General features: G+C 52.7%; 2 protein-coding genes across 2 annotated transcripts; both read left to right on the top strand.

Annotated features, from left to right (window-relative positions):
- Nucleotides 1-3,098, top strand: manf (mesencephalic astrocyte-derived neurotrophic factor). The gene is made up of 4 exons (XM_068742317.1): nt 1-164; nt 449-576; nt 1,382-1,523; nt 2,165-3,098. Exons 1-4 carry the CDS (start codon nt 77-79, stop codon nt 2,347-2,349), a joined length of 543 nt encoding a protein of 180 aa, XP_068598418.1. The 5' UTR covers nt 1-76; the 3' UTR covers nt 2,350-3,098.
- A 986-nt stretch (nt 3,099-4,084) lies between these two features.
- On the top strand, nt 4,085-6,643 carry rbm15b (RNA binding motif protein 15B). Its single transcript, XM_068742316.1, has one exon. It carries the CDS (start codon nt 4,085-4,087, stop codon nt 6,641-6,643), a length of 2,559 nt encoding a protein of 852 aa, XP_068598417.1.
- The last annotated feature ends 3,827 nt before the right edge of the window (nt 6,644-10,470 follow it).

Raw genomic sequence — 10,470 nt, 5'->3', positions numbered from 1 at the left:
CCGGCGTCTTCCTGCGGCGTAGCGACGCGTGACTACGGGGCTGTTGAACCGGGAGAAGACACGGACGTCGGCCGAAATGTTGACTTTAAGCGGACTGTCGGTGGCTCTGGCGCTCGCCCTGGTGCCCGGACCCGCCGGAGCCCTGCGGGAAGGGGACTGCGAAGGTAAGGCTTGACTGCTAGCTTCAGCGTTAGCTCTGCGGCTACCTAGCTTTAGCAGCTTTTAAACATCCCGGTCATCAGGGTTGGACTGGCGGCTTTCTGTAAAGTGGAGAAAACGCTGTTAATGATAATTTGAATTCTAATTTCGCCCAGGGATCAGTCAATTATTCTGATTATCTTGTCATCTGAAGTTTGAAGTCCAGCCAGCTGAGCAGCATCACATTTCGGTCTTCTTCAGGATGGGCGCTTCTCATTTCATATTTTCATATTTTGCTCTTCTCTTTCAGTGTGCGTGACCTTCCTCGGGAGGTTTTATCAGTCGCTCAAAGACAACGGAGTGAGTTTCACGAATGGCGACATCGAGAAGGCGCTCATGGAGATCTGCGAGGAGGCGAAAGGCAAAGAAAACCGCTTCGTGAGTGAACAAGACGCCGGATGTGTGCCTTTAACAGTGTTACAAAATAAAATACACTTTTTAGTTTCACCTATTTATCTTACACATAATCACGTGTAGCATTTTCTGAATTTACAAGCAGGTGATAAACCGGGTTTATCAAATCCTCGACTCGTAAAAACAGAATACATTTTAAGGGAATCTGAGTTATTTTCATTCAAACGTTTCTGTTTTCATAAATTAGTGATGTTTTTAAAATCAGTTGAAACAGTTCTTCCACTTCTGTGTTGAGGTCAGATCAAAGATACTTTATGAGCGAGATGACCCACGCTGAGACGTGATGCCGATAGCAACTTTATTTTGAAGTCGCTTTGGTGTCTAAATGCTGCAAGGATGTAGGACCTGGGGGGGAAAAGGGATTCCCTGTTTACTTTGGAGACGATGTGGTGAAATAGTCTGTCATTGTCTGTGATCACCTCTTTCACCGCAATCAATAGAATCAGCAGCTGCTGTTGGACAGCTTTCAGGGTGGGGCGGGTCCGAAACCCGAGTGACACAGGTACAGGAAGTGACTCGTCTGCGAGTCGCCTTGTTCTGAGCCGTATCGGGTAACGCCATCTTTTTCTGTCCTGTTCATGAGGATTTGGGGCGGAGCTACAAAAGGTGAACGGTGTAACCTGCAGGATGGTGTAGTTAAAAGTAGCAGCCCCCCCCCCCCCCCCCACCTCCACCATCTGCACACGCGCTCCACACGACGACGACTCCAGCCGCTTAGCCTCCGCGCTAACCTGTGAACAGTCAGATCTGATTTGCTTTCCCTGTTTAGTGTTATTACATCGGGGCAACAAGCGACGCCGCCACCAAGATAAGCAACGAGGTGTCGAAGCCGCTCAGCTCCCACGTCCCGGTGGAGAGGATCTGCGAGAAGCTCAAGAAGAAGGACAGTCAGATCTGCGAGCTGAGATACGGTAAGGCGGGAAGACGTCTGGTCCTGCTCAACTTCCACGGCAGAGCCCGTGGACCACCAGTGCTAATACTAATCCTGACCACTAGGTGGGGCAAAGACGAGGACAGCCGATGATCAGCGATCAGTTTTTATGCAACGAAGTTTAAAGCACAAACTTGGAAGCGCTGAACTCGCTGTAAGATTATTGAACATGAAATCTGGCTGTGGAATGTGTTTGTAGCTTTTTAGCATTTTGTAAAACAACTGACGTTGAAGGGTTTCAAGAAACCGACCTCGAGGGGAAGATCCAAACGCAACAGACAGATATCAGCGCAGAGATGTCTTATTTAACGGCTTTTCATCTGTTTTTAATATTAAACCGTGCTAAAGAGAACAAACAGACACAGGAAGCGAAACATTAGCGCAGCGAACGGAACCTGCTCAGGTAGACTCCGCCCTGCTTCCCGGGTCTTTGCTTCGTCTCCTCTCGTATGTTCAAACTCCAAAAATCTGCTGCACCTTCGAGGCATTTTAATTTCCATTTTTTTTGGTGGAGAACCGGGTCGTTGGAGAACCGAGGTTCCACTGTAGTTTGCATTTCTAATGACTAGATGATGTGAAGCAGCAGCCGGGACATCACCTGTCCTTGTCTGTCCTGTGTAGACAAACAGCTGGACCTGACCTCTGTGGACCTGAAGAAGCTCAAGGTGAAGGACCTGAAGAAGATTCTGGAGGAGTGGGGCGAGTCCTGCAAAGGCTGTGCAGAAAAGTCCGACTTCATCCGTAAGATCACGGAGCTCATGCCAAAGTACGATCCGGCAGCCGCCAGAGCACGGACAGACCTGTAGCCAGGAGCGCGGGCCAATGGGAGCTTTGGACTTGAAATGGGCCGGACTGCTCGCCAGGAGGAGGAGTTACTCTGATTTGTTTCTCTCGGGTCACTTTAAGTTTGGGTGTCACACCGGTTCGTGAATATAGATGTTACTGTAAACCCATTTTAAACCAGAACCAACCGTGTTCTGGGAAGGAATTCCCAAGGAGCGCCGACTAAAGGAGCAGATCCCCGGAGGGCAGAGGGCGTTCCTTCAGGCTCATCTTGGTGCCGACTCGCTTCAGGAGGACAATGGCGTCTTGTTGGGGAGTGTCTTCATACGATGCCGCCACGCCATCATGTACTTCAGGAAAACCACCAGTTCTGGCTTCCTCCCGTCAGATCACAAGCGCCCCCTAGCTGTATGAGAGAAAATGGAGCGACCTCATGCTCAGAATATTTCACTCCCTTTCCTTCGTCTTTTGCTGCAGGAAGATAATACTGTTTACTTGGCTTCAGCTAAATGCTAGCATAGACGGTGTGCATGACGATGCTAACGACCCGGTTTAACCGTTCTGGTTCGGATCCAAGACGGTTCCTGGCAGAGCTTGACGTAAGCTCCTCTTTCAAGCAGCGGTAGAACCATCAGGTGTTTATCCGAGACAAATAAATGGGCTCGAGTTGGACAGAATTTTCTCCGACTGTCCCGCAGCTTGTAAATCTGCTTTCACACCAGGCCGAGGCGTTTGTTACCGTCCCAATTTTTCATTAAAATTTAAATTCTTCCACTACAAGTCGAGCATTTCTTTCAACACATTTTCATTTAGGACATGTTAAAGTTTCAAAATTACTTCTGGGAAATCAACTATGCAGCTTTGAGCGACGTCTGTGGAGAGTTCTTTAAATGACACTGGATGAACAAGAGAAGTCGAGGCGACAGCAAAACCCCCAAAGGTAAGAAATAAAGGAAATGCAGAAAAACTAGACGGATAATCCAACCAAGAAAGGAGGAGTGTCCAAATACAAAAGTGGAAGCTAAAAGCAGGAAAAATGAACAGGAGGAAAATATGAATTTTAAACTAAAATAAAAAATTCAAAATATATTTATATCGGGTTGTACAGTACACAAACGGTCATGTATTTCGGTTTAAAATACACACTGTGCGACGTGATGATTAATTGTGGATTTAAATGACGTTGGAGTTCAGCCAGACGTCTGAAATATGGATTATATTTCATGCAGCTTCTTTTTTTGACCTACAAACCAAATATAAAACATACAAATTGGGTTAAAAATAAGGGTTGAGTTTTTAATTTTTTAGTTGTGGTGGAAAAATTCAAATAAATATGACGTAACACATTTTCTATAAATGTCTATTCTTCACCAAAAAAATAAAAACATTTAAAGAAGGAATCCCGATAAATGTATTTGTTTCGTGGTCCTGCATCTGATTGGCGCTCGAATCATTACGTCACGCCGTAGCGGCTTCCGTCAGACGTCATTCTAGACCCCGCCCTCCAAAGGAAAGCGCACATTCCTATTGTCCAAGATGGCGGCGTAGACGTCGAGCTTCTGATGCTGACATGTTTCTAAACGATTTCATGTTTTTATTCCGTCTTATGTGTGAACATCCAGCGGTCGCAGCGGCAGCCATCTTTTACCGGAGCTTCCGCCCGCTTTGTCTTCTCTGCTAACGCCCCCCGGTGGTCGCTATTCGGACCGGATTCCCGTTGCAGGCAGCGAAAAGTTTCAGCTCCATCATCGCCTGAAAATGAAGAGGCAGGCCGGGAGAGAGACGAGTCCGTCCAGGGCCGTCGCCAAACGGATCCGGGAGCGGGAGCGGGAGCGGGAGAGTGCGCGGAGAGAGGAGCTGCCTACGCCGCTGCCGCTGCCGCTTCCGCCGCCGCCGCCGCTGGCGCTGCTGCTGGCCGACACCCGGGGCTATCACCGCCGGAGCCGGAGCAGGGAGCGAGAGAAGCCGCGGCTGAGGGAGGAGCGAGCGGCCGCGCTGGAGCTGCAGCACCGCCACGAGCTCAGCCTGCTCGGCCGCCCGCCGCTGCGCACCGCCCCGGCGGAGCTCCCCGCCGCCCGGCCGGGCACGCTGGAGTATAAAACGCTGCTCATCAGCAACCTGGGCTCGCAGGTCACGGACGAGGACGTGGAGGACGCGCTGTTTCACGAGTTCAAAAAGTTCGGTGACGTCAGCGTGAAGCTGTCCCACACCCCGGAGCTGGGCCGGATCGCCTACGTCAACTTCCGGCACCCGGAGGACGCCAAGGAGGCCCGGCACGCCAAATCATCCCGGCTGGTGCTCGGGGACCGGCAGCTGAAAATAGAGCCCATGTACGTCCGGAGGCGGAGCGTCACGCCGCCGGACGTGGGTTATCTGCCCCTCCACGCGCCCTACGCCTACAGGCAGCGCTCCCTGTCGCCCCCCCCGGGCCCCGGCGGGAGCAGCATCAGAGACCTCCGCGCCAGACACTACGCCCTGGAGAGCCTGGGCCTCAGCAGGGAGCGGGAGAGGCTGCTGGATTATTATGGGATGCTGGATGAGCGGGGCCGGCCCTACGGCTTCCCCCCCCTGATGCCGGTGGTGGAGGACCTGAAGCCGGAGGACGACCAGCGGGCGACCAGCAACCTCTTCATCGGAAACCTGGACGGGAACGTGACGGAGCTAGACCTGAGGCGGTGCTTCGACAAGTACGGCCTGATCGAGGACGTGGTCATCAAGCGGCCGTGCCGCGTGCTGGGGGGGGCGTACGCCTTCGTCAAGTTCCAGAACCTGGACATGGCCCACCGGGCCAAAGTGGCCCTGCAGGGGCGGCTGGTCTGCGGCAACCCGGTCAAGATCGGCTACGGCAAAGCGAACCCCACCACGCGGCTCTGGGTGGGGGGGCTCGGGCCGGGGAACTCCCTCACCGCCCTCGCCCGGGAGTTCGACCGCTTCGGAAGCATCCGGAACATCGACTACGTGAAGGGGGACAGCTTCGCCTACGTCCAGTACGAGAGCCTGGACGCCTCCCAGGCCGCCTGCACCCAGATGAGGGGCTTCCCCCTGGGGGGTCCCGAGCGCCGTCTCAGGGTGGACTTCGCTAAAGCGGAGGAGAGCCCCTCCCGGCCGTTCCCGCCCGGCTACCAGCCCCCCGTCGCCCCCCTCGCTCACTACGACCTCCTGGGGGAGGCCTACAGCCGCCATCGCAGCCTGGAGAGGGAGCTGAGGGGGGTCAGGGAGCGCTCCTCGCCCCCCTCCCACGGCCTCCTCCTCTCCCAGCGGGACAGGGACCGGGCCCTGCTGGAGAGAGACTTCGCCGCCAGCCCCACCCGCAGCCTGGAGCGGAGGGTGGGGGGGGTGGAGGCGTTCGGGAGGGGCGGCAGGAAGAGCCGCAGCAGGAGCAGAGAACGCTGGCTGAAGGAGAGGGAGGAGAGGCGGAGCCGGAGGAAGAGCAGGAGTCCGTCCGCCGAGAGGCCGGCGGAGGAGCGGGAGAAGGAGAAGGAGAGGGGGCGGTCGAGGATCCGAGCGCCCGGGGGGGCTGCCTCGCCTGACGCGAGCCCAAACCGGGCCCGGGTCCGAGCCCCCGACTCCACCACGGAGCCCAGAGACCACTCCCCCGACGGCGGTGCGGCGGGACGGCCCCCCGCCACGAACGAAGACGAGCCGCCGTCCGGCCGCCACCACGCCAAGAGGTCGTCCGCGGAGCGCCTCAACAATCACCACCCCCGGACCGGCGAGGGCGCCGCCCCCGCCTCCCCCGCCCTCCACACGGACTCCTCCTCCTCCTCCTCTCCCGGCACGCTGTCGGAGTTCGCCCAGGCCGCGCTCCCCAAGACGTGGAACGGCTTCTTCGCCCTGAAGAACAGCCGCTTCCCCACGGAGCTGTACCTGCTGGAGGGGGGGGCGGCGTTCTTCAGCGCCGCCATGAGGGACACGCTGAAGCTGCAGAAGCAGAACCAGCCCGGCCAGCTGAAGATCGCCCAGCGGCTCCGCATGGACCGGACCCGGCTGGACGAGGTCTCTCGCCGCGTCAAGCTCGGGCGCCCCGACGGCTTCGCCGTCCTCCTCGCCGTCCAGGGCCTGGTGGACCGCCAGGCCGCCGCCCCCGAGCCGGCGCTGCAGGTGCGCTTGCTTCGCCACCTGGTCACTTACCTGCGTAACAAGGAGGCGGCCGGGGTGGTGAGCCTGCCCGCCGCGAAGGCGGGCGGCCCCGGCGCCACGCTGTACGCCTTCCCCCCCGGGGAGTTCTCTCAGCAGTACCTCCAGGCCGCCAAAAGGACTGTGGGTAATCTGGACGAGGAGCACATGGTCGTCGTGATCGTCAGCGACACCAACTGAGCCCCCGGGCCGCTGGCGGGAACCTGTTTTACGCCCCCCCCCCCCCACGCCCCCCCCCCCCCCCCCCACGTCGATCCGGCTCCTATTCCCAGACGCGTTTGAGGGATTTTACTGCTGAAACATGGAAACACTAAATCTGACACTTTTATGCTCGTTTACTTTATCCGCCTCCTCGTTCATCTTTTTACCAAGTGGGTCCGGCCCGTATGAGCGGGACCAGGACCAGGACTCAGCAGGAGGAGACGTCCGGTCGCCTCTGCCGGACCGACCCGACCCGGTTCTGTGACTGTAAAGTGTTTCCCCGACGGAACCGTTCCAGTCTGGGTTTTTGTTTCGCTGCATGCAGGAAGAAAAGCGTGTCTCGTGTGTTTATGGAATGTTGGCTCCTCCTCCATCCTGCTTTTATATCGTATTTTTAATACATCAGTCCATCCGTCCTTCTTCCTCGTCTCCCTTCGACCCTCCAGAACCCGGACTCTGTCTCTCAGCACCGTTTACATTGGATCCAGACGACGGCTGTTTTAACATTTTGTGTGATGTAGGAAAAAAACAAACCAGGAAGTGTTTGAGTTCTGTCCGGAAGAGTCGCTGCTGCTTGTTATTTAGGGACCTTCTTTGTTTCCATGGTTACGAGCCAAACTTCGGCTCCCACCTCTGTCACCTGGAGAGGATCATTTTAAACTTTATCTCCGATGTTTGATTGAGAATGAAACTTCAAACATTCCATGGAAGTTTATGAGGCTTCCTGTTGATCTGTGTTCTGATAAATGACAGGAAACACTACGGTTTGAACAGGAAGCGGTTCCCTGTGGGGGGGGGTCACGGCTGCGTGAAGATGGCGCCCCCGAAGGCCACAAAAAGGAAATGGATGAATAAAGGAAGCTGCTTTTGATTCATAGGAAAAACTCGTCGTTCTCATTTGCTCAGATGAGAGGATGAGGAGAGACTTTCTGACACGCCAACAGGAAATGATTATCTGCAAATCGTATTCATGTGATGTCAGGTTGGACTTAAAGATTGTTCCCGGTCCAGAACCAGGATAAAAAAAAAATCTCTGCAATATTTGTGAAATGAGACAATTTTCAACATAAAAACAGTTCAGGAATGAAATCCGATCCCGAGTCGTGTTATTGGATTCAGTGCACATGAACGGATCCGGTTCTGATCCAGATAAAACCGCCTGCTGGATGATTTTAAGAATTCAATTTAGACTATCGATTAAGGGCATCGATAAATCCAGAAACTGTTCCAGCTGTAAAGGAGGCGTGTTTTCTGCTGCTTCCGTCCAGCTGTTTCCCGTAAATACTCGACTCCACCCGACGGGAAAACTTCTGCTCCCAGCCTCACTTTGTTCATCTAATTATTTGTCGTACAAACGTCTCATTTCCATTTTGTCCTTTAACTGAGTTTTGTTTTTGTCATATTAAAGATGAAAAATGTTTAAAGAACTAATTGGAAGTCTTTCTCTAAAAATCCGTCTGGGAAGTTGGGATGAAACCCCCCCCCCCCCGTGATAAACCCGGAACAATCGGGAAATAGAGCACAGACCTCCCCCAAGCAGCTCGCTCCTCTCCTAACTGGATCTACACCAAAAGGTTCTAGATTGTTCTTGGTATCTTTGTTCTTGATGTGTATTTTAAACTGATGTTTTTAATCCATAAATGGGTTTTAATGTTAAAATGTAATATTTGATCCTGACCTCATTCTGGATCAGAACCAGAACACATGTTTCATGATGGTTCACATCGGACCCCTTTATGACTGGGATTTCTGGTGAGTGAATTGAATGCAGATTTTACAAGGTAGGATAAAAAAAAAAGCCCCCATTATAAGTAAATGGGAAAATCCAGATGTTTCTGTATCCGGATCGATCTCAGAATTTAATGGATCAAAGTTAGACCAAGACCCATCTTCAGATTTTAATTCATCAGGATCCATGCAGAAGTTTTTCTTTAATCCTGCAAAACAAACATTCGGCGTCAAGTCAATTCAATCAGATTTTCGGGCTGGAATTCTTCTGGTGGGAACTGAGGACCAATCAGAAGAAGGTTTTCAATCATGTGACACCTGTTTACTTCTCTAGTATTCTATTTGGCTGCTCCGTAGTAAACTCCTGACCTCAGATAAGAATCACGGATCTACATCTTTATCTAAATTCAGAATGCATATTTATAAAAACCACTAAATCCTCCGTGTCGCACCTGAACGCGTTCAGCTGCAGGTGCGTTGAGTGGGTGTGACCACCAGGGAGCAGCACAGACCAACCAGCAGAAACGGGTCCGCTCAGGTCCGGGGTTCGGTTTGCTTTTGATCCGCAGTGTGTGTGTGAACGTTGTAATTTATCCGAGCGCCATCATTCCCTGTAAAAACACACTGCAGATTAAAGTCAACCACTAGGGGGGGTCCGGGTCCGGGACCGGGTCCCCTCTGCCTCCTTCCCTGGAGGCGGAAGTCCTTTGTTCGAGCTTTGGGACAGACACAAGGACCATGGCCGAACCTCAGGAAAACTTGAACACATGCAGACGAAGGTGCCGCTTACCCACAATGCACTGCATCTTATTTCATTTGGAAGGTCCGACCACGTGACATCACAGCCGAGCCTCTCAGCTCTGTCTCCACCCCAGCATCAGCAGCAGCGATGGAGGAAATGGAAGGCTGATGAATTATTAATGAGGACTCCAATGAAAAACATGAATGGGCGGGGCATGTCATGCTCTGCTTCCTGAACGTCCAATAGAACCCTGTAGCAGCCTGTAGTGGGTCAGATGGTTTCCATCAAGGATCAGGAATCCCTCAGGAACCAGAACCAGGATCTGGATCCACAATGCTGGCCATTAAGCGTTGGACCAATCAAGATCGAGGTCAGGAAAACACTTTAATATCTGCTCTACCGATTCATCCCGTCGACCACCACCGATACGAACCGAAACGAATCAATCAGCAGTTCTTTTTTTCAGTGTTTTATTTATCAGAACATGGCATGAATATAAAGACGAAACAGAATCAGAAACACGACAGGCGGATCCACGAAGAGCAATCCTCCCCGCAAACACAGAGAAGTAGAAAGTACAGCAGAAAGACGGGAGTACCTCAGACTCGCTAGGGAATATGTCGCCATGATGGAGTATTCATGTTTCAGTGCAATACAATATTCATAACGTACTCCTTCTGTACGCAGTGGGTTCAGAGTAAATGTGTACTCCAGGTGTATTGTTGTGATTGCTTTGTGTGTATTTGTAGAATAACTTTAAATGAGATCATTATTATACCGAGTTCTTCCGCTACGTCTCGTTTAGTGTCGCTCTGACCCGAGGGTCTGAGTCGGACAGCGCAATTACCCTGAGGAGCACCTTTGCACTAGTAAAGCTAACACTGCTAGCAATGTTCCGCTCATGCCAAACTCAGCCAATTTGGTAATTTTAATCCAAATTCAGCTCTCGCTCTTGGTTGGTATCAATGATCGGTTTGGATCCAATCTGGCCACGATCTTGTTTCATTTAGCAAAAATCTACTGAACCGATTTTCTAATTATGAGTCTTTCATAAGGGCGGATGCATCGAGAGCCAGGTGAACTCAAGGAGCGTCCAGGTAACACACGGAGCGTCATGTGAACTCACGGAGGATCCAGGTGAACTCAAGGAGCGTCCAGGTAACACACGGAGCCTCCAGGTGAACCCACACACGGAGGATCCAGGTGAACCCACACACGGAGGATCCAGGTGAACCCAGACACGGAGGATCCAGGTGAACCCACACACGAAGGATCCAGGTGAACCCAGACACGGAGGATCCAGGTGAACCCACTCACGGAGGATCCAGGTGAATCC

This window comes from Brachionichthys hirsutus, chromosome 8 (genome assembly GCF_040956055.1).
Source record: "Brachionichthys hirsutus isolate HB-005 chromosome 8, CSIRO-AGI_Bhir_v1, whole genome shotgun sequence".
NCBI lineage: Eukaryota > Metazoa > Chordata > Actinopteri > Lophiiformes > Brachionichthyidae > Brachionichthys > Brachionichthys hirsutus.
This window is presented reverse-complemented; position numbering and strand designations above follow the sequence as displayed.

Excerpts from the sequence above, each read along its gene's own strand:
- manf (XM_068742317.1), top strand. The coding sequence starts at position 77 with ATGTTGACTTTAAGCGGACTGTCGGTGGCTCTGGCGCTCGCCCTGGTG. Across the intron at positions 577-1,381 it reads AAGGCAAAGAAAACCGCTTC|TGTTATTACATCGGGGCAAC; the intron begins GTGAGTGAACAA and ends TTCCCTGTTTAG. Across the intron at positions 1,524-2,164 it reads GATCTGCGAGCTGAGATACG|ACAAACAGCTGGACCTGACC; the intron begins GTAAGGCGGGAA and ends TGTCCTGTGTAG.
- rbm15b (XM_068742316.1), top strand. The coding sequence starts at position 4,085 with ATGAAGAGGCAGGCCGGGAGAGAGACGAGTCCGTCCAGGGCCGTCGCC.